Genomic DNA, 23,362 nt, shown 5'->3' with positions numbered 1-23,362 from the left:
GCTAAAGAGTCGTTTCGTGTTCCTAGGAAAAGCCTGTCAGAAGACAAAATGCACGGTATTAAAGGATGTGTCCTGGGCACGCATGGAATTCATGCGCTCTCATACCCGTAGCATCGCCTGCCGCAGAGTGCCGCAGTCTTCTAGTTGAACCCACAGTGAACAGTGCGTGTTCCGCTTGTCGCTTTCAGTCCAAGGCTGTCTGAAAGGCGATCGTGTGCTTGCGCGCAGACACCACTGCCGCATGGACAAGGCTACCGCCGCGGAAGTGTCCCAGCCGAGTGCCGCCCAGACAGCAGCCAGAAGCGACGACAAGGCGGCGGCCGCGGACGCCACCAGCACCTCGGCGACTGCGGCCGACCAAGCACGAGGACATGACTCTTCGCAGCATAGCGGGGCAGCAGGCGCCGCGCCGGTCGCCACAGACGGCCATGCAGAGGCTCAGGGAAAGGAGAAGGCCGGTGTGAGTGTCGCACCAGCGACGACCGCTGCGCCCTCAGCGAGTGACGCTGTAGTCGGTGAACGGACGGTATCGCCTGCAAAGAGTGAGCTCCCATCGGATGAGAAGAAATCGTCCGGCGACGCCCCGAGCACATATCCCGATCCAGACAGAGTCTCCACCGAAGTGCCAGAGAAGAAGCCTGTGATGGAGGAGAAAAAGGACAGCGTGGGACCAGAGAGGAAATCGCAGGAGGAAGTGTCTCCGTCAGCCCCGGCGGCCGATCGAGGCAGTGCAGTGCCTTCGCAGCAGAAGCAGCCCGAAGCCGACAGCGACGCGGCTAAGAAACCTGCCAAACAAGCGGAAGAGGCGAAAGACAGCGGCGCGAAAGAGACGCCAGCGCATGCTGACCAGAAGGTCGAAGAAGTGGCCCAAGGGCCCGGTGCCAAAACAACTGCCGACGCTGTCGCTCCCACCGCTGCAGCGGCGACCACTCACGGAGAAAAGCTGCCGGCGCAGGCCGGCAGCGAAGCTCCAAAGCCTGCCAGCGAAGCAACAAAAGCCGCTGCAACCAGCGAAGTGGGCGACGGCAAGGTGGCGGACGCGCAGCCATCCCAAGCAGCGTGGCAGTCCCCCGAGCCGTGTAAATCTCTCGCCCCGGAACCAGACACTAAACAGGCCGAGAAACCTGCGAGTCCCAGCGGAGACGCCGCGGGTTTACAACCCGCTGCGACCGGCGAAGGAGATGCTAAACAGCCGACTCCGGACGACACCAGGCCGAAATCCTCCATTCCGCCGCCACCTGTATACGACGAACCATCGAGGGCTAGCGCTGGAAAGGGTGAGGCGAAACAGCCGCAGGAAGTCGTGGAGGAGAAGCGGCAGAAGGCACCGGTGCCCGAAGAACCGACGGAGAAGTTAAAGGGTAACGGCCCCGCGGAACCAGTGCAAGAACGGGAAGTCACTGAATCGATCCAAGTAGCAACAGCGTGCCACACAGGCACGGTGGAGACGGCCATCCCCGACGCCATCCGGAAGGAAGTTGCGCCGAAAGAGGCGTACGCGACCAGCGACGTCCTAAACGACCTATTAGACGAGGAAGCAATCAGGGCTCAGTTGTACCCGTCTGTGTCGGACGAGCCGGCTCCTCAGAAGACTGAAGTCGCAAAATCGGAAGAGCCAAGCAAGCCGAAGTCTGCTGTGGACGAGCCTAAGAAAAGCGTAGTCGACGGTCTTCCAAGTGACAGTGAGGCTAAAACCGATCCGAATGCCAAAGCGCCGCAACCGAATGGCACGCATGAAGTGACGAAACAAGTGGACGATGGGCACGACGCAAAGGCGAAAGCCGACGAGCATGCACAACCGTCCGCATCGAGAGTTTCGCAGGAAGAGAAAACTCAGCTTAGAAAAGACGATGCCAAAGAAGAGAAAGCTGAAAAACTCGATGAAGTATCTCCTGCGGCTCCAGCTGAGACACAGCCAGAAGTCCCCGAGAAAGAAAAGAAATCTGCCCCTGAACGCGAAGTGGCTGACGAGTTAAAGACGGTAGAGGCTGTAGAGGCTGAGGCCGCGCTTCCACAGAAAAAAGACGAGACGGAAGCTGTGCCTGCTGAGGACGAAAAAGCCAAAGTGGTTGGCGACGTCAAAAAAGATACGGAGGAAGAAAAACGAGAAGACAAGGCCGCCAAGGACATTGACGCCGAGCAGGTCGCTCCTTCTCAAGAAGCTCAGAAACCCTCCGAACCATCTCCGCCAAAGGAAGAACCCGTGCAAGCGCAAGACATCGTTGCGGACAGTGACAAGTCGCCAAAGGAACCAGAGCCCGCTCCCAAAGATGAAGCAGCTAAAGATACGTCCAAAATCACAACTTCCCCCCACTTGGATGCAGATCGTAAAGAAGTGCCGTCGGCCGCCGAAGTATCACCGTCAAAAGAAAAAGAAACAAAACAGGACGCGTCGACCGCAGAGCAAAAGCCAGAAGAATCCCAAGTTCAAGAGCTCCCTCCAGAAGTGTCCGAGAAGAAGGCTTCCGACGAAATTCAAACAAGCGAAGAGGTTCCTGCTGCGACAGCTCCCGACACCGCTCCAGAAAAAGAAGGCAAAGATGCGGAGAGTGAACCTACAAGTGAACTAGCGAAAGAGCCACCTAGCGATGCACAAGTCCCTGACACTTCGGAGTCCGCTTCCAAGGAAGAGGCCGCCGCTCTAGGTGAAGAAAGCGTTGCAGAAGAAAGCAAAGACAAAACCGCAGTGTCCGAAGAAAAAAGTGTCGCGCCCCATGAGGCTCCCGAGACAGCAGACGCCAAGGAGGAGGCAGCCCAGCAAGCTGCTGCGGAAAAGGAAGCAAAGGCAGAAAAGCTCGAAGAGGAAGAGCCGAAAGCCGCCGAAAAAGTGGCTGAAGAAGAGACGCCTGAAGCGGACGCAGCTGAAAAAGAAACTGAAAAGGCTGGCCCTGAGATACCTGCCGGTGCTGAAGAAGTGACGGAAGAAGGATCTAAGGACCGAGGCGGGGAAGAAGCGCCCGCTGCCGCCGAAGTTGAGCCGGAGGCTTCTGAAGACAGCAAGAAGGCTGCTGAAGCTGGCGAAGAAGGCGAAAAGGGGGAGGTCGACGCCGTGTGCGAGGATAAGAAAACGGAGGAAGCCGCCGACGGAGCAGCCCCTTCCGAACTCGAAGCAGCGCCGCCCGCAGAAGCCGTCAAGAAGAAGGCCGGCCTGCCCAAGTCGCCTTCGAAACGCGCGACGGGCAAGGGTCCGCCAAGGACTCTCGACAAGAAAGGTGGGCACCGATCGCTGCTACTGCTGGCTTAATTCGAAGTTGCTTTAGAGAGGCTTTACAACTTCGCCTTGCGAATTGGATGGGGCAAACTGTTGCTTCTATATGCCCCTGGTGCTCCAAACTTGCACGTTGATGAAACGTTCGATCGGTACGGTGAGACGAGAGAAGTTGACGGCATCTAATTAACAACTGCTTTAACATTTCCCGTCTCGGCTTTAAAAGGAACCACAGCTTACAGGGACGTGACAGTGTAAGGAGTCTCATTCCTAATCACTGCGTTGCAGGCTGCTGTGCTTAACTCTTATTGCAGTCGTGCTGGCGCCTGGTCCAGATGAGCCTACAGACTACAATTTCATAAAAAAAAATCGCCAGAAACAAGCACGACGTTTCTCGTCAAACATGTGCGATGTCCTCTGAGGGGTGCGTCATTACCAATAGATTGCTATTGCTAGCGCTGCATGCCTGATATTGTGGAGAAACGAAAGGACAGAAAGCATTGTGTTTTCAATTAATTTCTGTAAGTATTGGACAGTGACACGAAAAATAAAGCCTGAAAAGCGACGATCCAGACAAGGGTGTAACATACAGGAAAACGGTAGCCACGTTTTTGGTAGCGTTCTTTTCGCTAACAGCTATACTTGTACAATTTGCTAAGTTTGGTTTTTCTTTTTCGTTTTCTTCACTAGCTGCGTTTAACCTCTCCTCAATCGACAAGCGTGCATCGCGTGGCTCTCTGGGCCCCGCAGAAAAGCTGCCATGTTGTGTTTACGTTTTGAACAAAGCCACCACGGCAAGCCTTTCCCGCTGAAAGTGGCTATAGTCACGTACCCGAAACAACACCCGCTCTGGAAATCGCTCCCACTGTTCCGGGTTCTCAGAGAGCACCGTCATGGCCTCCCCTGCATTCTTTCTTCCTCCGTGCTTCAAGGTGCGCTCCGCGGAGAGGCGCGCCCTCGTAGTGGCATCTCAGTGGCCTTGCCTCCGTTAGGGCCGCTGGTCGGTCCCGGTGTCAGACGCGTGGCCAATGCGGTCCACTCACGACTCTGCCCTTGACGTGGGGGCCACCCGCTCGTGCCTTACGCGTCCGAGTTGTGGCTACCGAGCGGAAAGCGCGCGCTCGTGGGTGGAGAATGGCTGCGCACGTGTTCCAGCCGCGCCGCGCGCCGCGCGCGTGGGCGACGTAAACACGCTAGTTTTTTCCCAAGAGTTTGAAAGACGGCGAGGTCTTGGGGTAGTTTCTTGCCTGACGCTCCGCGGAGCTGCAGCGGGCAAACAACATGCAGGACGCAACGGCGCGCGGCCTTCCCTACCTACTGACATTTCCTTTTCAGAGGTGGCTCTCCAAAGGTCAGTGTGTGTCGTACTCCTCATGGTTTGTTGTCGGCTGTACAGGACGCATGCTTAGTCTTCTGAGGCGTTCGTGAATGACAGACGCCTGGAATCTGAGAAAAAGCTCTCCTGTAAAACTTGCAACGGTTTGCTCCTTCGGTTTAAACAGTGTGTTTTTCCTTCAAGGCTATACAGCTCCCAAATAATTTTTTTAAACGGGCTTCTGCGAACAGCTCAGAAAGACGGACGCCAGCCCGCAATGCAGCTCCACTTACAGTTCAGCTTTGGTACAACCAAAGGCTTTATTCAAAGTATTCGATGTAACGAAAATAAAAACTTCATCCCGTTGTGCAAGGAATGTAATAAAACATTTATCATTGACATAAAATGGTGTTCTGAATAAGCGCAACGAGTTTTGGCGCGAAATTCGAAACCAGTTCGCGCTGTTTTTAGGGTTTCTGTTTTAGGGTAGCTGTTTTTAGGAAATGAAGCTCTTTTTCTGCTGGGCATACATAGATAGGACGCCGGTGCTTTGTTTCTTTGTTTGCCTTGCCTACGCGCAAGATTTTAGAATTTAGTAATATATTTTTTGGGTTATACCATAGCTGCGCAACGAATATCTCAGCGCCCTGGGTGCTTAAGAATTCAGATATGGCTCACAAAAAGGAATTGCCACATTGTCTTGCCCCCGCGTTTCCCGGCTAAGCTCAGCACTATCGATTCATAACTACGTAACTACTAGTACAGGTCGCAAAAACTAATGCTGACAAAAACGCCAACCCGAAATTGTGCTACCGTTCCTTGGTGACATCCTTGGATATTTTCTTTCAGCATTACCTGCTGTGATTTACATTTTCAGTGTGCCCTCACTCACAGCTTAGTGTGTATCAAATAATGAGAGAACATTAAACACGCTCTATTTAAAAGAAGATAGGCTCCAAAGAGCACATGCACTCGCCAATGTCTATCAAAATTCAGAACTTGATTCTTCCTGGAAAGATACGCGGGGTATCGTAAGCAATGATTTTATGAAATTTGATGAGGAGGTGATTTAATGAAATGCACATACCTCGGAAGGCTAAGTTCATTGATTGTATTTTCAGAAATCCGAAAATTTGCCTTGGAGACTGTTGCGTCGATTCTAAGTAGGCGGGAGCGCCGGCCGACAAATCGCCGTGAAGTGGCGCTATGACATCGATCGTTTGCAACTCAATGTGAGAATATTAAAGAAAGTATAACTGGCCATTTGTCTTGGCTTCTGACGAAGAAGTGTCTTGTTGGGCTGATGGGATTCTAATCAAGAGACCATTCAAATGAAGCAAGGTAGGCGACTTTATTTATGGCAACGTTGTTGCATCTGCAATATAAATACTGCCGGACTCTAACCATACAGAAAACAAAGCACACCAGAGTATTTGAAAAATGGCCTGTGGCAATGCTTACGTTTCATGCGTGCATCCGCCTTTAGTTGCCCTCAAAGGAATAATAACTGTTCTGTTGTGCGAAAAAAAAATATATCTAGCAGAACTAACAAACGCGAATTGTATGGCCTAAGATGGAAAGAACATGGTCTTCCTGCTGCGTTGTTTATTTCCGCGAACTGAAAGAAAAGTTGTAATGCTCGTATCTCTCTTTAGCGTTACATTCTATTCAAAGCTACATTCGCAAAATAGCTTTTGTGCAGCTCGTGTACTTTCAGGCGTGTCTAATGAGATTTTCGCGTAGTTATTTAATATCTGAACACTTCGCGCACCTTACGTCATAAACTATTCTTTTTTTTTTCATTACGATCTCGGAAATAATTACCCTTCATTATTCATCACCTCAGTGGGTGAGACGAATTACGTTTCATTTTTTGTTTCGTTAAAATGGGCGCAGATGATTGATTTTGCAATTAAATGCTGCGAGGGAAATTAGGGTCACAGAGGAGAAGCAACGCTTTTACATCTGGAAAAACACGACATGTATATTTTTCTCGAGGACCGCCAGAGTTTGCGATATAATCTTCAAAACCACGTTTCTGAAAAGCTTCCCGTCATTACCATGGAGGAGAAAATTTAGTTTAAGAGCGTGAGCACGACCTGCTGATGGCGTGCAGAATTTCTGTCTTCTGTAATCTTCAGGTCATTCACGACAAGCTCAGGGGAATGCATATTTCTATTTTTTTTCCAGAACGTTAAGGCACTTTTTGTCTGCAGACTATTACGTGGGAGCTCGCGATTTGTAAATTTGTATGGCTGCGTAGTACCGCACCAAATGCACGTCGGTAATCATTAGTTTGGACCTTTTAAAGGGGCACGAATTTCTCGAAATGGGTCCTTTAAATCACTTTGAAAACTTTTATGCTGGACTGTTGGAAATACTAGAGAAAAAGTTAACTCAGTTTTTATTTCTTCTCTTTTTATTTTTCCAGAGCCTTCAGCCGCAGCAGATGCAAAGTCCAAGGTACGTAATGACCCTTGATGTTCTGCAGTCGCGTTTCTGTAGTTAAAAGAGCCAGGAATATTTTAGTTTGTGTAGATGCATTACGGAACTTGGATATTAGTCGTATTGGGGTTGTTGAAAATGGCTGCACATTGCAGAACTCGCCTCTGCTATAAATTCAAATAAAATCGCTTTTTATTAGAGTAGTCGATCATACCTATTTCACGATGGCAGTTGTTACGGCTTTCGTTATCTTAACCGCTTGAACGTATTCCGTGCTTGAGTAGTGCTACCCTGTTCGTGACCTTTGAAGGAATGAATTAATTTATTAATCGAAGCATTTGCTTTTCCTCTCTAATCACGTAAACAGCTGTCAAACTGCTGTAGATTGCAGTTATTTTCTTGAGTTCGAACGCACCCGTTATGAGCCCCAGCTCACAGAACGCTCTCAGAATGTGTTATAGATGTATTGGAATATCTCAGTGATTGCTTTTTTGGTGACATCATACGCCTGGAGCAGTTATTCACTAGAACCATCTATCATCTGCATGATTGGCCGGCGTACGAATGCTTCCCACTAGATATAGCAGAAAAAAAGATCAATAATCCGCACTCACGATAACAAGCGTGCAAGAAACTCTATGAATGCAGTTACTGCAGGGTGCGCTGGCACCCTTATGAAATCTTACCAGGCTCACGTCCGCAAAACAGTACGAACCTAGGCGTGGTTGTAAGCATTCGTATTGCACAGGCGCAAACACAGACGAAAATAAAAAGCAATGACACCAACCAGGTCACGTATGGAAGTTTGTTTCTGTCGCCTGAGTGGCTCCCGAAGTTAGATACGGTTGTCATAATTACCTCTTTGTTTTCATGTTTCTTTCATTCAGTAAACAACAGCGACCACGCACTGAGTGAAGAACCTCTTCGAGCCAAGTATTACGAAACACTCGCATGGGAAGCAAGCGTTTAGGTTACATCGGTAAACGGTTAAGAAATCTGCGCGATCGGTTTGTTTTTTATGAATTCGTTGAAGAAGTATAATTATTCTTGAAATGCGAGTCGTGAACTGATTTTCCCTGAGTTTGGGTAGAAACGACTGCGAAGGTGGACTGGTCTCTTAGTGACCGCGGCTTCTAGGAAAGCGCGCATTGTCGTACCTCTTAGCTGTAAATAGCTGAGTGTGAAGTCTTACTCAGAAGCCCGGCCTGCCTTCGTTGCGCATGAATTTTGGCTTTGCTTATCGCAGCTGGCTAAACGCGGAAGCAGCGTTTTTTTTTTTTTGCTGTCCGAAACGTTAGATGGTGGTGGAGGACTGTGTATTTCGTAATCAAGTGAAAAGAATACAAATCAGCAAAAGTTCGATACTCTTTAGGCATACATCGCACCTTGCCCTTAATCATTCGTGTGTTCCTTCAGCGTCTCCCTTTTTTCATACTTCCTGATTTTCTTTCACATAGCTGCATATACACACTGTGCTAAGTGCTGCACAAGCTATGACTTTTGGCTGGGTTCTTGCAATGTTCGTGGTGCCAAAAGGCATATTGCTCGGCTAGTTGGCTGTGTTGTAATAAAAAAATAATAACACTAATTTGTAATATAATCATCGGCAGAAAATCAAAGATAAAACGGGGACTACTACAGAGAGAGAGAGAAAGAAAAAATAGGAGGTGGAAAGCAAGGGTGTTAACCGGCAGAACGGTGTTCTGGTTGGCTACCCTGCTCTGGGGTAGAGGGATGATGCGATTGGGAATGCACAAACAGAGTAGTGCTGATTATTCCATGTGAAGATTCGCAGAATTGGGAAAATTCGCATCAAATAAAATTTGTTGGTACAACGAAATCCTGTACTGCCGATCTATATCTGTCTGTCCTTGCTTTAAGAATGTAGGGCTTAATTTTCCCTTTCAAGACAAACTCCGAAGCGCACGCTTATGAACCTCGACCGCCCTTCGCAGACGCCCAGCTCTCCCAAGAAGCCCAGCAGCATCCAGGAGAAAGGCGGACCGTCGCCCAAGAAGACCGTGCCTCCCAAGAATGGCGTCACCTCTCCATCCAAGACGGCGCGGACGCCTGGATCCGAGCAGAAAAGTGAGATCTCCCTCGAACATCTTCTACGTCGCGTGTACCGCAGCGGTGGCCATGCGGTTGAGCACCCGCCTCGCATGCGGGAGGTGCGGGGTTCAGTCCCCAGTTCCACCGAGTACCCACCGGTGATACAATACGTACAAGCTTTCCCCTGGTCTGATGCTCGGCTTATTTAGGGTGAAATGCTGGGGAAATTGGTCTTTGACCCCACCTTGAGAAGCCGAATATACCTTGTGCCATGGCGCTCTTTGGCCATGGATGCCCTTGCGCCATAAAAGTCGATCTTTCACTCCCTCCTTTATCCCTTCCCTTACGGCGCGGTTCAGGTGTCCAACGATATATGAGACACATACTGCGCCATTTCCTTTCCACCAAAAACCAATTATTATAATTATCGACTTCTACATCGGGAAGAAAATTATCAGAGATTCGCCGAAAACTGCGGCAGTAACTCTTCTGAATGCCACTGTATTGGCGGCGTAGACGTAATCATAACATTTAAGGAACAAAGGTAAGCCGGCTGTGCTGGGTCACGTGTTGAATATGTTTCGAGCGTGAAGGAATGTAGAATTGGACCGCACGCTATTCTAGGCATGTAAATGCGGGTGGAGGTGAAAGAAATGCGATAATGCAGCTGCAACTATAATAAAAAAGTGAGAAGGTATCGAAGGTAGTGAAGGTACGTAGGAAAGGCAATAAACATACGATATAAGAAGGCTCACCTACGCGCCATCCGACAGTCGCGCAGTGCTATAGTGGTTGTTAATCCCTCTCGACAGATGAAATAATTTGCGATTTTGTTAAATGGCATAATTTGCAATGCTATTTTATTATCTGAAGAGGTTTTAAGAATGTGTGGTATGTGCTGACGAGTGAAAACGGCGTGCGATGGAAACACTATAAAAGATAGATTTTGCTAAATATGCGAAGAAGGACCATAACCTTCAATATTTCTACACCAGTACCATACAGTTTGAAATGACATGAAAATTGGTTTTCGTGGAGAGGAAATGGCGCAGTATCTGTCTCATATATCGTTGGACACCTGAACCGCGCCGTAAGGGAAGCGATAAAGGAGGGAGTGAAAGAAGAAAGGAAGAATAGGTACCGTAGTGGAGGGCTCCGGAATAATTTCGACCACCTGGGGATCTTTAACGTGCACTGACATCGCACAGCACACGGGCGCCTTAGCGTTTCCTCTCCATCGAAATGCGGCCGCCGCGGTCTGGTTCGATCCCGGGTAATCCGGATGAGTAGCCGAGCGCTCTAACCACTGAGCCACCGCGGCGGGTCCTTACAGTTTCACAATATTCTTTGTCCAAGAATGTAGGACATTAAATGTTGTTCACTTTGCCCTGTGCTTCATACCTCCCACTCCTGCGTACAGCCTCACCTTGACGTTAGCAGTATTAACTAAATAAGTAAATAAACATGGTCACGGTGCCTGTCTGCGCGGCAGCATGGAGGAGGCTCTGAAGAAGGCTCCGAAACGTCGGGAGTTTTTATTTATTTATTTATTTTTTATTTTACATTTTAAAGGCTTTCATTGGAGATGTCTCCCAGTTTGCAATAAATTTGCAACTGCTCACGCGTGATTTTTTTTTAATTTAGAAAGTTTTCATTGGAGATGTCTCGCAGTTAACAATAAATTTCCAACTGCTCACGCGTGGTCCTATACACGGCGATCAAGAGCTCAGTAGGTTGGGGTATCTGCTTCGACAAGCTGGAACGCTTCATGCTCTTTAAATAAACTAGAATGCTGCACAGTGACGGCACGTCGTATGTTGGGAACAGCTATGTTGAATGAATGGCGTGAGCTCAAGTTCACATGTGGTTCCAGCGAAGAGTACTTTGTTGTGCAGTGACTTACGTACTCTTCCGCATGCGAACATACGCTGAAATAAAAGTAGATGCACAATATTGTTGCAATTCATCAATACTTATTAAGGGAGCATATGGAGCGCTGGCAGTTACGAAAAGATTGTGGACTAGTTAGGGAACTTTGCGGATTTGCTGTTCCTTGCATTCTAGTTGCCCTTCCATGCGTTCGTACGCTCCTTAGAACTTTTCGGTCATGAACCTGCAGCATAAAGCGCAGTAATAAGGTTCATATTGTAATTCCTTATCGACTAAGAGATTCCGAAAGTCTGGGCAGGTATTATGAATGCCTATTCTTAATATAAAATAACGTCCAGTCTTGGTTACGCTGCTTGTCGGCTGCGGTTGTCGCTGGCTAGTTTGATATAAGGCGTTCTTCGTTGAGCCTGGTATTTTGCCTTCTCCTCCAGAATTGCCTCCCATCAAGGCACCCGTCGGACAGGCTCCCAAACCAGACCTGAAGAACGTGCGGTCCAAGATCGGTTCCCTGGATAACATCAAGCACAAGCCCAAGGGAGGCGAAGTCAAGGTGAACAAGTCGCTTGCGGTGCTTGCGTCGCTGAAAGCACACGATATCATCGCATTTACTTAGAGTGTGAGGCACAGTCTAAAGCGCTATGAATTAGCCGTGCCGAGAAATTCATTTTCATCGCACTGAAACTGTACCTCGGGTGTCATGCGCGCTCTCAAATGTTCAAGGAGCTGTCATGCCCGCATAAGGTGAAATAGTGAATAATACTGCAAAAAAAAGTGGAATGTGATCACTACCGAAAATACATGTCTAAATAAAAAAGAAAAACGCTTACGCTAACATGTGTAACGAACTGAACTGTCACAGTACCGTGGAACTGAGCGCGATAAGGCTATGCAGGTGATATTTTGAGTGACCGAGCAATAAACAAAGTGCTTGCGCATCGCGTCGCCAACAAAAACGCGTGGCTGCAAATCGTCATCAGCAGCGCACGCTCCAAGTTGAGCACCTTATCGTCGCTAATGATGCTTGCGCCCTCTACCGGCGGCGCATGACAATACCTAATGTGACTGATGAGGCGCTGTCAAAAGTGCGTCGAATGTCGCAAATGCAGTCTCAGTGACGGATCTCTGCGCAGGAAGTTTCATGTTCTGCGTATGTGCTACGTGTATTCATGGCTCCTGGCTCCACGCTACCTTAATCTCTAGCCATTCTGTCACCAGCTCACAAAAATGTTTTTCTAATATTTGCCGCATCAAAGGCGATATTCGTTTTATGGCACGCCTCTTAGTGTCGTCGGGCCCCTCAGCTCCCTAAGAAAGGTGGAATTTTTTGTTAAGAGTTGTGTTGCGGATCACTGAAAAAATCTAAGCCATCGCAGTGTGGCTTAGTCGTTCGAGCATGTGCCTCGTATGATCGCTTGAGGGAGGTGCAGGGTTCGATACCAGGTGCCGCCAGGTACCCATTTGTAGTACAAAAAGTATACGCTTTCCCTTGGCTGGTTGCTTGCTGGGCTTCTTTGGGGGAAGTGCTTGGAAAATGGGTCTCTGACTCCACTTTGTGGAGACCAAAATATCTTGTATCATGGCGTTCTTTGGCCACAGGCGCCTTTGCGCGATTAGATCCAAACAAAATCAATTCATCAAGAAATCAGGGCACTGAAACTTTATTTTCAGCAGAATAGCGTATTAGCTAGTTAGATAGTAGTGAACAGACAGTGGACTGGCAATCTGACAGCGTAACCAATTGCTAAGCGTCAACTTCCGTTGCAAAATACGCACTGCTTCCGCAATTTCATTTGCTCTCGCCACCCTAATGCTGTCAAGTCTTTGAAAGCGAATTTATTTTTTGATCGAGCGTGTCAAAAAGGAATGCTGGGCCATATAAATGGAGTAAAGTAAAAACTAAATTGTTGAAATACCTTCAACCTTCAAGTATGGCTAAACCACAGCCCGCAGGGATCAGAAGACAGATATTCTGGAACTAACAGTTGAACAACATGCTGCCAATGTAGCGTCGTTACTTTGGTTTCGCTACTTTGACCTGTTAAGACCCATGGAATACCACAATGAATAAACGGCGTCTCAATCTCTATTGCTTGTTATGGAAACGCCATAGCGCCTGCGAATTCTTGCCTGGTGACCTTCCTTTCCCTTTGCCTCTTTTGTCGCTCAAGGAGCGATAGGCATTTTGAAATCTTGTGCTGTACTCTCAACCATGCTAGTGCAATGACTTTTCGGAGAGCCTAACACTTCATGATTGTCAGTATGCGTGCGCCTTCATGAGGTCATGTGTATGCCCCTCCTTATTCCGATTGCGCTGGATAGGAGATAGTGGAATTTTAAGGTCGTGAAGCAACTGACGTCATGAAGCTCGCCGTAGTGCAGGGCTCCAGATTGATTTAGACCACCTGGAGTTCTTTGCGCGTACGTAGCACAGCAAACGGCCGTTTTTGTGTTTAGCCTACATCTGAATACGGCAGCCGCGGCTGGGATGGAACCCGCGACCTTGGGATAAATCCATTGACCCATCGTGCCGGGCATTCCGACTGCTAAGTCTATTTTGGTTTTATTGTGCCGTTTGCTTGTTTAACGTGTTCGTTTTTCTTTCCTTCTTTTCTTTTGCGCACTGTTTCCTTCGTACAGTTTTCCTTACATTGTTTTCCTTAAGCGGGGTTTTTGCTCATTGCAAGAACATTTCTCGGCTTCTCGTTTCTTTTTTTGCAATGATAATAAAAATATTAATTACGGTGTTTTAGAGCGAGAGCACTACTTCACAACAAAAGCTGCGCCGGTGCGAACAGATCAGCTTCACTGCCATTGCACGAGAGAACTTTGCTATCGTCGCATCCGATCACGCCGTGTGTTGAACTGCAACACACTAGCACTGTGCATTGCACATCGCCGTCTTCATTAACTTAAGTGTGCGGCGCGAATAGATCAGACCAGCTTAACTTCGATCAGACCTTAACTTGAGTCCAATATCGTCGCCACACGTGCCGACGAGCCAGCAAAGCAAAACCATGAGCCGATCAGACTAAACGCATGTCTTTGCACGTCTTCTCTTGTCAACTGCGTTAAATTCTTACCATTTTTTTTAGTTTGCGTGCACCCGTGTCTCTTGAGCTGATGTGCACAGCGTATGTAGAGATTTTTGTTACATTTACAAAACGAAAACTCACTTTTAAACCCTATGACTTCATTACCAGCTTGAAAAGAATATTGCTTTTGGCTATGTTGTACTCGTAGAAAATGCGCACAACGAACTTATTTTTCTGAATGCATGCTTGAGGGACCGAATTAAAAAAAAAAGTCGCCAGAGACGGTGAATGCTATTAATACCGCAGCGTATGCGTTATCACTAGTGTTCCTCCTTTTACACTGGCGGGTGGTTGGTGTGTGACATGCCATACCCCGTCTCTACTCGGCTGATGCAGTCCAGCCTTCACAGTGTGCCGTGCCCTACCCCACCGCTAAACACTGATTGGCGACTGTGGCTTTTCATTCCCACCCGTTGCCTTCCACCGTCTCGAGCTGTTTCCACTTCTTCTTGCTCTCTCCCTTTCCGCTCTTTCCTTCCTCTCCCACTCGTACTTCTCCTCTCTCCACTTTGCCTTGTGTCCCCCGAGGATTCATACCCCTCGCACGAGGTTTGCCTCTCACCATCTGTCACCTTCCATCTTCCACTCACTCTCTCTCGCTCTCTCTCTCACTCCGCAGCCTCTCCTGAAATCCAGCACTGGCAAGTGAAGCCTCGGCGGAGAGACGACAAAGTAGATAGACACATACTCCCCTCCACTGAAATTTGAGGGGACCATGTTCCTCTGTATCTTGCCGTCTCTCCGCCGAGGCTTCACTTGCCAATGTGGGACAGTTTTTGCGATAATGGGAGTTCTAATGCTAACGCATTAAAAATGAATACGCGTGAATACTGGCTGAAATATGCGCGTGCAACACACGGTGGTGGCACAAAATCGAACAGGCTACGTCAGAATCTCAGTTCTAAAGACTAGGGGGGGGGGGGGTGCCTTTGGCATTAAAAGTGTGCAAAAGGAATGCGCTTTCTTGAGAGTTGTTCAGGCATCTCTCTCCTTACACTCCACCGTGGATCCTCCAGGTGACGACTCAGAAGCTGGAGTGGCGAGCCGCTCCCAAGGTGGGCTCGCTGGACAACGCGGCGCATAAGCCGGGCGGCGGGGACAAGAAGATCGTCTCGCAAAAGCTCGACTTCAAGGCCCAGTCTAAGGTCGGATCGCTGGACAACGTGGACCACAAGCCGACCGGTGGTCAAGTAAAGGCAAGTGGAGCAGGGCAATGCCCTGAAAACGAAACGTAGCTTGTCGTCCCGAGATTTTACTTTGCGATCGGTGATATCCGTCAACGTTGACCGGGGATAAAAGTGAAGATGCCTAAATTCGGGCGCCTAACGTTGCGATTCAGAATGGAGAGTGCGACATTCTGAGGAACATGTTTGCCTCTTCATACATACCGCAATGAGTAGTCAGTCACCTTCGTTAAAGGGGGCCCTCATCTTGCTTGGCATAGTAAGGTATGATGTCTTCATGGACCATGAAACAATTGATCTCAGATTTAACTTACTCCCATTTCGTATTGATCCTTACTGGACTCGTTAGTCGATGAATTTATGAACTTCTCACCCTCTTCCTCTCTGGCATTAGATTCAAAGCTGTTTCTCATTCATTCTTGATTCCCGCATAATTCATAGTTACGTTTATAGCTTCTTTTATCCACGATTAATCGACGCTATTTGAGCTTATCCACTTAATTGCAGTACATATGCTCGCTACCGTCATTTGTGGCCCCTTAGCAGAAGATTTAGACAACTTGATTAAAGTTAGGTGGCTGGAGGAAATTAAGAAATTTTCACGGATACGGTTGATGCAGCTGGCAAAGGACAGGGTTATTTTGAGAGACATATGGGCGAAGTGTTTGCCCTGCAGTGGGTGTAGTCACGATGATGATGATGATGATGATGACGATGACGATGACGACGACGACGACGACGACGATGATGATGATGATGATGATGATGATGATGATGATGATGATGATGATGATGATGATGATGATGCAATCGGATAAGAGCTCTTCGGCCCAAAATGGCGGCGTGGAGTGGCATACTCGGTAAAGTTAAATAAAATAAACAGAAATAGAGAAAGTAACGGAGCGAGTGGTATCCGAAACCGCGGTTGCTCAAAACAGAACAACTTCGCTGGCCGCTGCATCAGGCCACTGTGCCATCGGCACTCTTTTTTTTTTATTGCCAACAGAATCATACATTAGGTATATAAGAACAGCCAACCAACATATTACTCAGGTAGAAAGGCTAAATTTCTCTAATTAGCTTAAAGGTTGCAATGTATGGGTGCCAGTCAGGTGCCGGATCCTAAAGTTTGATTATTTCAACGTATCTTGTAACTGCTTCTTTGAAATACTTTCTGACTGGATGTGCATCAAGTCTGCGTAAGGCACCGCCATCCTGCTCCTTCATATACTATGCCTTCCAAAAGCCATGACACCATCTTCATTTCAGTCGGGAGTATCTAGTGCCGTGGGGGTCAAGTTGGAAAACCTTCTTAGAAGACCGTCGGATGAGGCCCCAGGAAAAAAAAAACCGTGTCCTAGCAGTCCAAGAAAACGTGTTCAATAGTTTCATTCCTTTTATAAAGAAAACAGTGAACTCCAACGGCACAAATAATCCCTTCTCATACAAGCATGTTTTTACGGGCAAAGTGCCGCTGTGTAAACTGTGTGAAAACGAAAGATTTTGACTGCAGGAGAAATCATCACTTTCTTAATTTTTCTAAAACATCTTGCTCTGGAATTTCAGAGTGCATGGTCCTGTACAATGTTGGAGGAAAGAGTGACTCACATAGATCTTTGAAAAAGATTTGTCGGGTCGCTCTACTGAGATAATCAGAAGAAAAGCATGTATGCAGGAAACAACAGGACTGTACAACTTCCTTCAGCCCCTTGAGCACAGTGTGATGTGATGACAAATTTAGGCAAAACTTTGCCCCGTCCCAACTAACAGTATGAAAAAGGGGTCCCTATCGTGTCTAGACAAAACAGTCTTATGGCTTTATGGAGCTTATAAGGGTTTTAACCCACCAAAGCGACTCAGGCTATGAGGGACGCCGTAGTGAAGGGCTCCGGAAATTTCGACCACCAAGGGTTCTTTAACGGGCACTGACGACGGACAGTACGCGGGCCACTAGAATTTCGCCTCCGTAGAAATGCGACCGCCGCGGCCGGTATATCAAACCCGCGTCTTTCGGGTCAGCAGCCGAGTACTATAACCACTGAGCCACCGCGGCAGTATAGAACGAAGTGGTTGACTAAATGTCCCACAAACTAGTAGCATAAACCAAGACCTCCAGCGGACCCGCCGAAAAAGGTTGGTTCGGCTTGTCCACTCTCAAGCGGAGCGCCACACAAAAGCTGCGAACACTCTGTGAAGCTTTTGCACATTTCAGGCGGGAATAGTGTAAGACCTGCATTAAGTACCACAGTTCGCTGACGAAGGGAAGACTGCAAACACTGACAGGTTCAGTCCATCCAACCTTGTTTTTTTTTCTTCAGCAGCCTTTCTTCGCCAATAGGACCCACTGTCAATATTGTACTAATGAGGGGCACCTAAGTATTTGGATCGGGTTGTAATGTACTATGTGTTGCCAAAAACACTGGGGGCCCGAGGCTATTCGCCATGTCAAAGTCCCAAGCCCTTTTCCTAATACACCGCTATCACTGCTTCGCAGAAAACTCACTTTTTGGCCGTTTCCACGATGCTTTCATAATTAGTACAGAAAGCTGCGACATCATCAGCAGTCCTTAAAACTTCTTCACTCAATAGTGCATTCTGCTAATTGCCTTTCAGAGGGTAAGCATATCTCGTTTTCAAAACCATCTGCAATCAGGAGCCATCACAATCTTAATATCCAACCTTTTTTTTTTTTGCCCGTAGTAACGTATTCAAATGCAGCTTTTTTCCGCGTACTGTGTAGAGTTGGAACTTTTTGCATGGTTGGAACTTTTGTAGTTGGAACTTTTTGCATTCGTGCATTATCACTTTCGGATTTTGCGTCGGCATTTGAGTCGCAGCATTTTATCGTGTTGTGTGCAGCGTTTATATTTGTAATCCTTGTCATGTACCATTTTATGCGTGGAATTGTACCACATTTTATGTACCAACTCCTACATTTTATGTACCCTCCCCTGGAACGGGGCTGCAGTATTTTCAAACAAAAAATTAAAACATGCCAGGATACGAGCCTCTTCCCCGTGCAATCGAAATCCACTAATGCAGTTGCTTGGAAGGATAGTTAAGCAGCATGATTCAATATGGATGCAAAACAGCAATGAGGAAAGAGGGAACCCTTGGCACGCATATCATTCAACCTGTATTCGGTTTGCTTCCTTTCTGTTCACAATAAGGCGTATTGTTGAACCGCTGTAATTATTTTCGCTGCATCGTGAATAATCGTTCCAACGTTAACATGATCAGGCAGGTGAAGAATAATATGGTGAGGTACATGGTCAAAAGTTTTCTAAAATCTACTCGTGGCATCGCATGCCTCCACAACACAGCGCGCCTTCTGAACATTTTTGAACATACTGCAGGCTACCATCCCGCATGTTAAACTGCCTGAATCTGGCGCTGCGCTTTGAATATCGTCATCTTCATTATATTCCACCTGTGCGCAAGCCAGTGCAAAAGCAGCACGCGGGTACTTTCACGGGCAAGCCAAAATTTGAACGCGTGACCGCTTTATTGACATTAAGAAAAAACTCCTGGAAGCGCCATCTTGCAGGCCTGCAGCAAACACACGAAACGAAGGGCCATTTTAGTCGATACATAAATTAATATTACTGTCGATTAACTCCATGCTGTCGCATTTTGTGAGGGGCCGTGTGCTCAGCGTCTTTGAATTTTTTTCATCACAGTTTAGAAATCGCGGTCTGTAAATGCAGTTCAACGTTTCTGTCTGCAACACACCGTTTTTCTGCCTTGAAAACGTTTTATAGCTCATTTAAACAAACACTGAAGAAAACCGACTTTAATTTTCATTCTCAGTATAAAAACAAAAAAAAAACATTCTATGGCTCTTTCTAGGTCTGCTGATGTTTGTTCAAGTGCAAGAAACACGTTGATTGCTCAGAAAATTATGTCTCAAAATTTCCCAAGGCTCGATACAAATTTCAGACGCTTCATCCGAAAATGATTACGTGATCACCGTTTAGAATTTAATGGCGGTGTTGCCTGGCCTATGGGCTGTGTAAACAAAGACGTTGTCTACGCACCGCAGTTTCCTTGCAAAACCTGTCAGTGATGGCAACAGTTTTATTTCAGTTTTTGTCCTTTTCCAGATTAAAGAAGCTCCGCTTTCATTAAAATTAGCTTCTGTGTCGTTGTAACATCGTATTCTATCAATACATGCTATCTAAAATTAGTCTTTTTCGCCCATTTAAAGCAGCTGAACTGCGTTGAAACACGTCTTAGTTGCTTTCCAATTCCATGATTAGTGCATTTATTTCGTTTATTTTGTCATGACTTTCACGCTCACGGCCTATAGAGGCATTCATGACCTAGATGAAAACTGCACTATTTAAACACTGCGTTGAACATTAGAAGTTAATTAGTTTTTTTCCGATACCTCGGATTTCATTTTGACTTAGAAACGAAAGCCGGCGACCGTGTACAAAATGAACCAAAGTGCGATAGGCACGATTGCCCTCACTTCTTTTTCACGTCGGCGCTATTGAGGCCGACGACTTCGTTCGTCTATGTGGCAAGGAGAAATGTGGATATCGCGCAGTTGTATCGACATTGCTGTAGGACGCAGAGGCATACTAGTGATAATGGGGATTTCAAACTGTACGTTAGATAACGTCAAGCTGGTGCTGATATCTTTCATAATACTTTGCGAATTTGGCTACCCCGAAAGGAGACATAGCGAAAGTCTTGATCGAATAAGTTTTAATCCAGTTTCAGTGTAGAGTCTTGCCCTATCACGTGCTTCTACACGTTAGGTGTGGCGAATCAGCGTGTGTTTTGTCCCTCGCAGGTGGAGACCCAGAAGCTGGACTTCAAGGACAAGGCAGCGCCCAAGGTGGGCTCCATGGACAACGTCAAGCACAAAGCGGGCGGCGGCAACGTAAAGATCTTGTCCGAGAAGCTCGAGTTCAAGGAAAGGGCAGCTTCGAAGATTGGCTCCTTACCAGCCTCAGACGCCGGGAGCACACGAGGCTCGGAATCGCTAGTGCGTGACTTTTTCCTTTGCACGCGCTTACTCCCATCTCTTCGATGCATGTTCACCGCAAGACAGCACATTCATATAGTGTTCTGCCCGCGGTTAAGCCTTCGTGCTGATGTCTTAGTGCACATATCAACGTAGCCTCTTAACGGAACAAATTGTTTCGGTTTGATTTACGCTACGCATAGGCCGGCTTGCTTCTGTCTAGTCCAGTCTTATTCTAGTCCGCTGTGCTTCTCAGCCTACTCCCGGGACCGAAATTGTTGTGCACCAGGATCAGATGATTGGCTCGTGCTTCTGCGGCGCCTTTCAATGTTTTGGCCAAGCAAGCGCACCGTGGATCTAAATGAGAAAAGTGACGCCTCTAGATGAAAACGGTCACCCTTCACCTGTAAGCTGTGCCACAGAGCGCAGCGGCAAAAACGTTTAAATGATGCCTATGTCGTATAGAGCACGTTTGATCCCGACGGTGCGCGCGTTATCAATATGCCACCCAGAAAGCGCAGCGCAGGGATAATCAGCACGCTGTAAACGCTATAAACGAGTACCGACATCACGTAAGCGTCACAAATGTAAGCTTAACCCTATAATGTCCAGACTATGAAAGCGCCGGACAGAACTTGCGACCCTCAACACTTCACCGTTACTGGTGCCTGCATGTAGGATATATTAAAAGCTGGTACGTTTGCAAGCGAAAATGTAATTACTGACTGTTGAGAGTTACTAACTTGGAGTAATTTTGGGAAATCTTGAATCACCATGCGTTACACACATACTCAGGTGCATGCAGTAAATCAATAGAAAATTTTAAAATAATCCCAGCGCAGCAGTGTAGTGCATTTATATTTTGCGAATTTTTGCTGCTAGGGTAAGATCGTAGAATGAAAAATTTGCGATGAGGCCTGCTCCATCTCTGACAGCTCTAACATTGACTTCGATTTGTTAAGTGTCTTCGCAAATGCGGCTTGTGCAGTACTGTGATTTAACTGATTGCATTCCGGACATAATCGTAAAATAATCTTAAGTTAACAACTGTACCGTACGTTATATATTCCTCAGACATTACAGACTTAACAACGAAACATATATAGTTTTATGAAGTTGTTTGACGGAAGGGTGAGAGGTTTGAATTTAACTGAGCGTAGTAAAAGTTATCCATGACGGCCAGCTTGCTCGCTTATCCAGGTTGCGCCACGACGCTTCAAACACGGCTAGAGCAGAGCCTAGATGTCGGTCGGTTGTGCACGAATCCTAGCGACATAGACTAGGCTAAATGCTCAGTTAAGGCACAAAGAAGCTATTGGCGTTTCTGTGAGTGGTTCTGTCTATTAGCACACTTTAATAGGATCCACCGAGTAGTCGGCTAAATGCTCGGAGCGAAGCACGAGGGCATTGCATGCATAGAGATCACCTTTTATGACTTCTACGTGTCATGCCTCATTTAGTCTATTTTTGGAGGCTAGTTCACAGTTTATGACCCGTTCAATTCAACTACAAAAGCAAAAACTTTCGAGCCGGCAATAAGAGATGCTAACTGCCTCAGTCTGAGTTACGTTCAGACCACAGTTGCATTGTGGTCTGCACCTCCTTTTGACAGTTTTGGCTGCCTGGCTTCCAAACAAGCTTGGAGCTATACTTCTGATGAAATTATGCTGGAATATGATTGCCTTGGTTGATTTCCTGCTAGCGGCTCCTGGCGTGAGTGAAGCTTGAACAGTGCACTTCAGAGAGACGTAGAAGAAGGCTCTAGTAAGGCTGGCTTTGAAATTATGACTTTATATTTTTGTTTTTTCTTCAACTGTCCTAAATGAGTTCGCGAATTAATGAAATTGCTGCAGAGCAGTGACTCTTTTGATAGGCGCTCGATTCATGAACCCCGCTCAGCATGACCCGCCTCCAGTTGATGTCAGCGCGCTTCACGCCTATGAGGCTTTCCGCAGTTCGTTCGCAGCATGGAGAAAAAGCGGCACTGAGCATAACAGTGCTGTACTGAAAACATCGACCGTGGGGTTGCTCGTTACGCAGTGAACTTTAACTTGCTTGCCGGATTGATTAAGTTGTTAAATTTTGTTTCAAGTGATTTATACCAGCAAATGCAAAGAATAATCACACTTCCTTGAGACAGCTGCCAAAAATACTCAGCTAGTTTTAACCTCCATTCATAATTATACTGTCCTCCTTAATTTATCTTGTCTCATTTGTGACGCTTTGTAAGGCTTTGAAAGTGAATGCTTAGCCGTCAGGGTACCATCCAGTTTTACGCGACAGCGTATACAGCTCGTTCGATCGAAAAGCCGTCGGCGTAGTCGGCACCGCGTGTTGGAAATAATCGGGGCCTGCGTAAAAAAAATTGTACCATGCCAACCGTTCGCCCTAGAATGTTTCGGATGGTGTCACACCATTCAGCGTTTCGTGCAGCATAAACTTACTAGTTAAGTTAGAGCCTAGTTCAATTCAACTCAATTCAGTTTTATTTTCATCTATACATGTGCAGATGACGGGAGTACAGACAAAAAGCCAAATGAATTCGGCTTGACGGGGTCTGTACCTCCTACAGAAATAGCACTGTGCACAATAAAGAGAACACAAACATACAATACTGGATAAACGAGAAAAAAAAAGCATTAGTGAACATTGTATAACAGAAATGCATACGGGTAAAAAAATCAACGATTGAATGCTGCAAGGAATTATATTACAGAAAGCGAATAGTATAAAGTGATGCAAATAATAGTCTTGAAATTCACATCTATAAATAATAAGTTAGTTACAAGCAGAGAAAATTGGTCAAGCATTCATGGCGTCAGTGTATACCAGGGAAAAAAAGGGAACCACAGTGAGCCCATTAAAAGGAGAGATAGGTGTCTATTGAGTTTCTAATGAGTTTAACAAAGATGGCAGTGCGTGGCGTAACATTTGTTGACCGTAGTTAGTGCGCGCTTTAGGAACGTACCAATTTTCTCTGTGACGTGTGTTGTAAATGTTAGAATTCATTGTCAATAGAGATAGATTCTCGAAACATTTCGCGTTTTTTTTTCTCGCAGTAGTGAAACGCTTGAGTAAAATACTACGATATATGGAGGTGACCGGTTGTAAATTAAGGGCACTGAAAAGAGGCTGCGTATGAGCGTCATATGAAGAATTGGCGATAGCGCGCACTGCTTTCTTCTGCAATAGAAGTTTTGT

The 23,362-nt window shown here is 46.8% G+C and overlaps 1 protein-coding gene across 2 annotated transcripts in view; it reads left to right on the top strand.

Annotated features, from left to right (window-relative positions):
* Positions 1 to 23,362, top strand: part of tau (microtubule-associated protein tau) — a 72,147-nt gene that overhangs the window by 37,691 nt on the left and 11,094 nt on the right. For both annotated transcript variants that reach the window (XR_013306362.1, XM_077627734.1), the window contains exons 2-7: positions 229 to 3,212; positions 6,955 to 6,986; positions 8,924 to 9,056; positions 11,342 to 11,460; positions 15,019 to 15,198; positions 19,988 to 20,182. Coding sequence is in view for 1 of the 2 variants with exons in the window: in XM_077627734.1 (XP_077483860.1) it covers positions 242 to 3,212; positions 6,955 to 6,986; positions 8,924 to 9,056; positions 11,342 to 11,460; positions 15,019 to 15,198; positions 19,988 to 20,182 (3,630 nt within the window). In the remaining variant the exon portion in view is untranslated. The remainder of the gene's footprint in view (positions 1 to 228; positions 3,213 to 6,954; positions 6,987 to 8,923; positions 9,057 to 11,341; positions 11,461 to 15,018; positions 15,199 to 19,987; positions 20,183 to 23,362) is intronic.

This window comes from Amblyomma americanum, chromosome 6 (genome assembly GCF_052857255.1).
Source record: "Amblyomma americanum isolate KBUSLIRL-KWMA chromosome 6, ASM5285725v1, whole genome shotgun sequence".
Taxonomy (NCBI): Eukaryota; Metazoa; Arthropoda; class Arachnida; order Ixodida; family Ixodidae; genus Amblyomma; species Amblyomma americanum.
The sequence above is the reverse complement of the archived record's forward strand: the minus strand, read 5'-3'. Positions and strand labels throughout refer to the sequence as shown.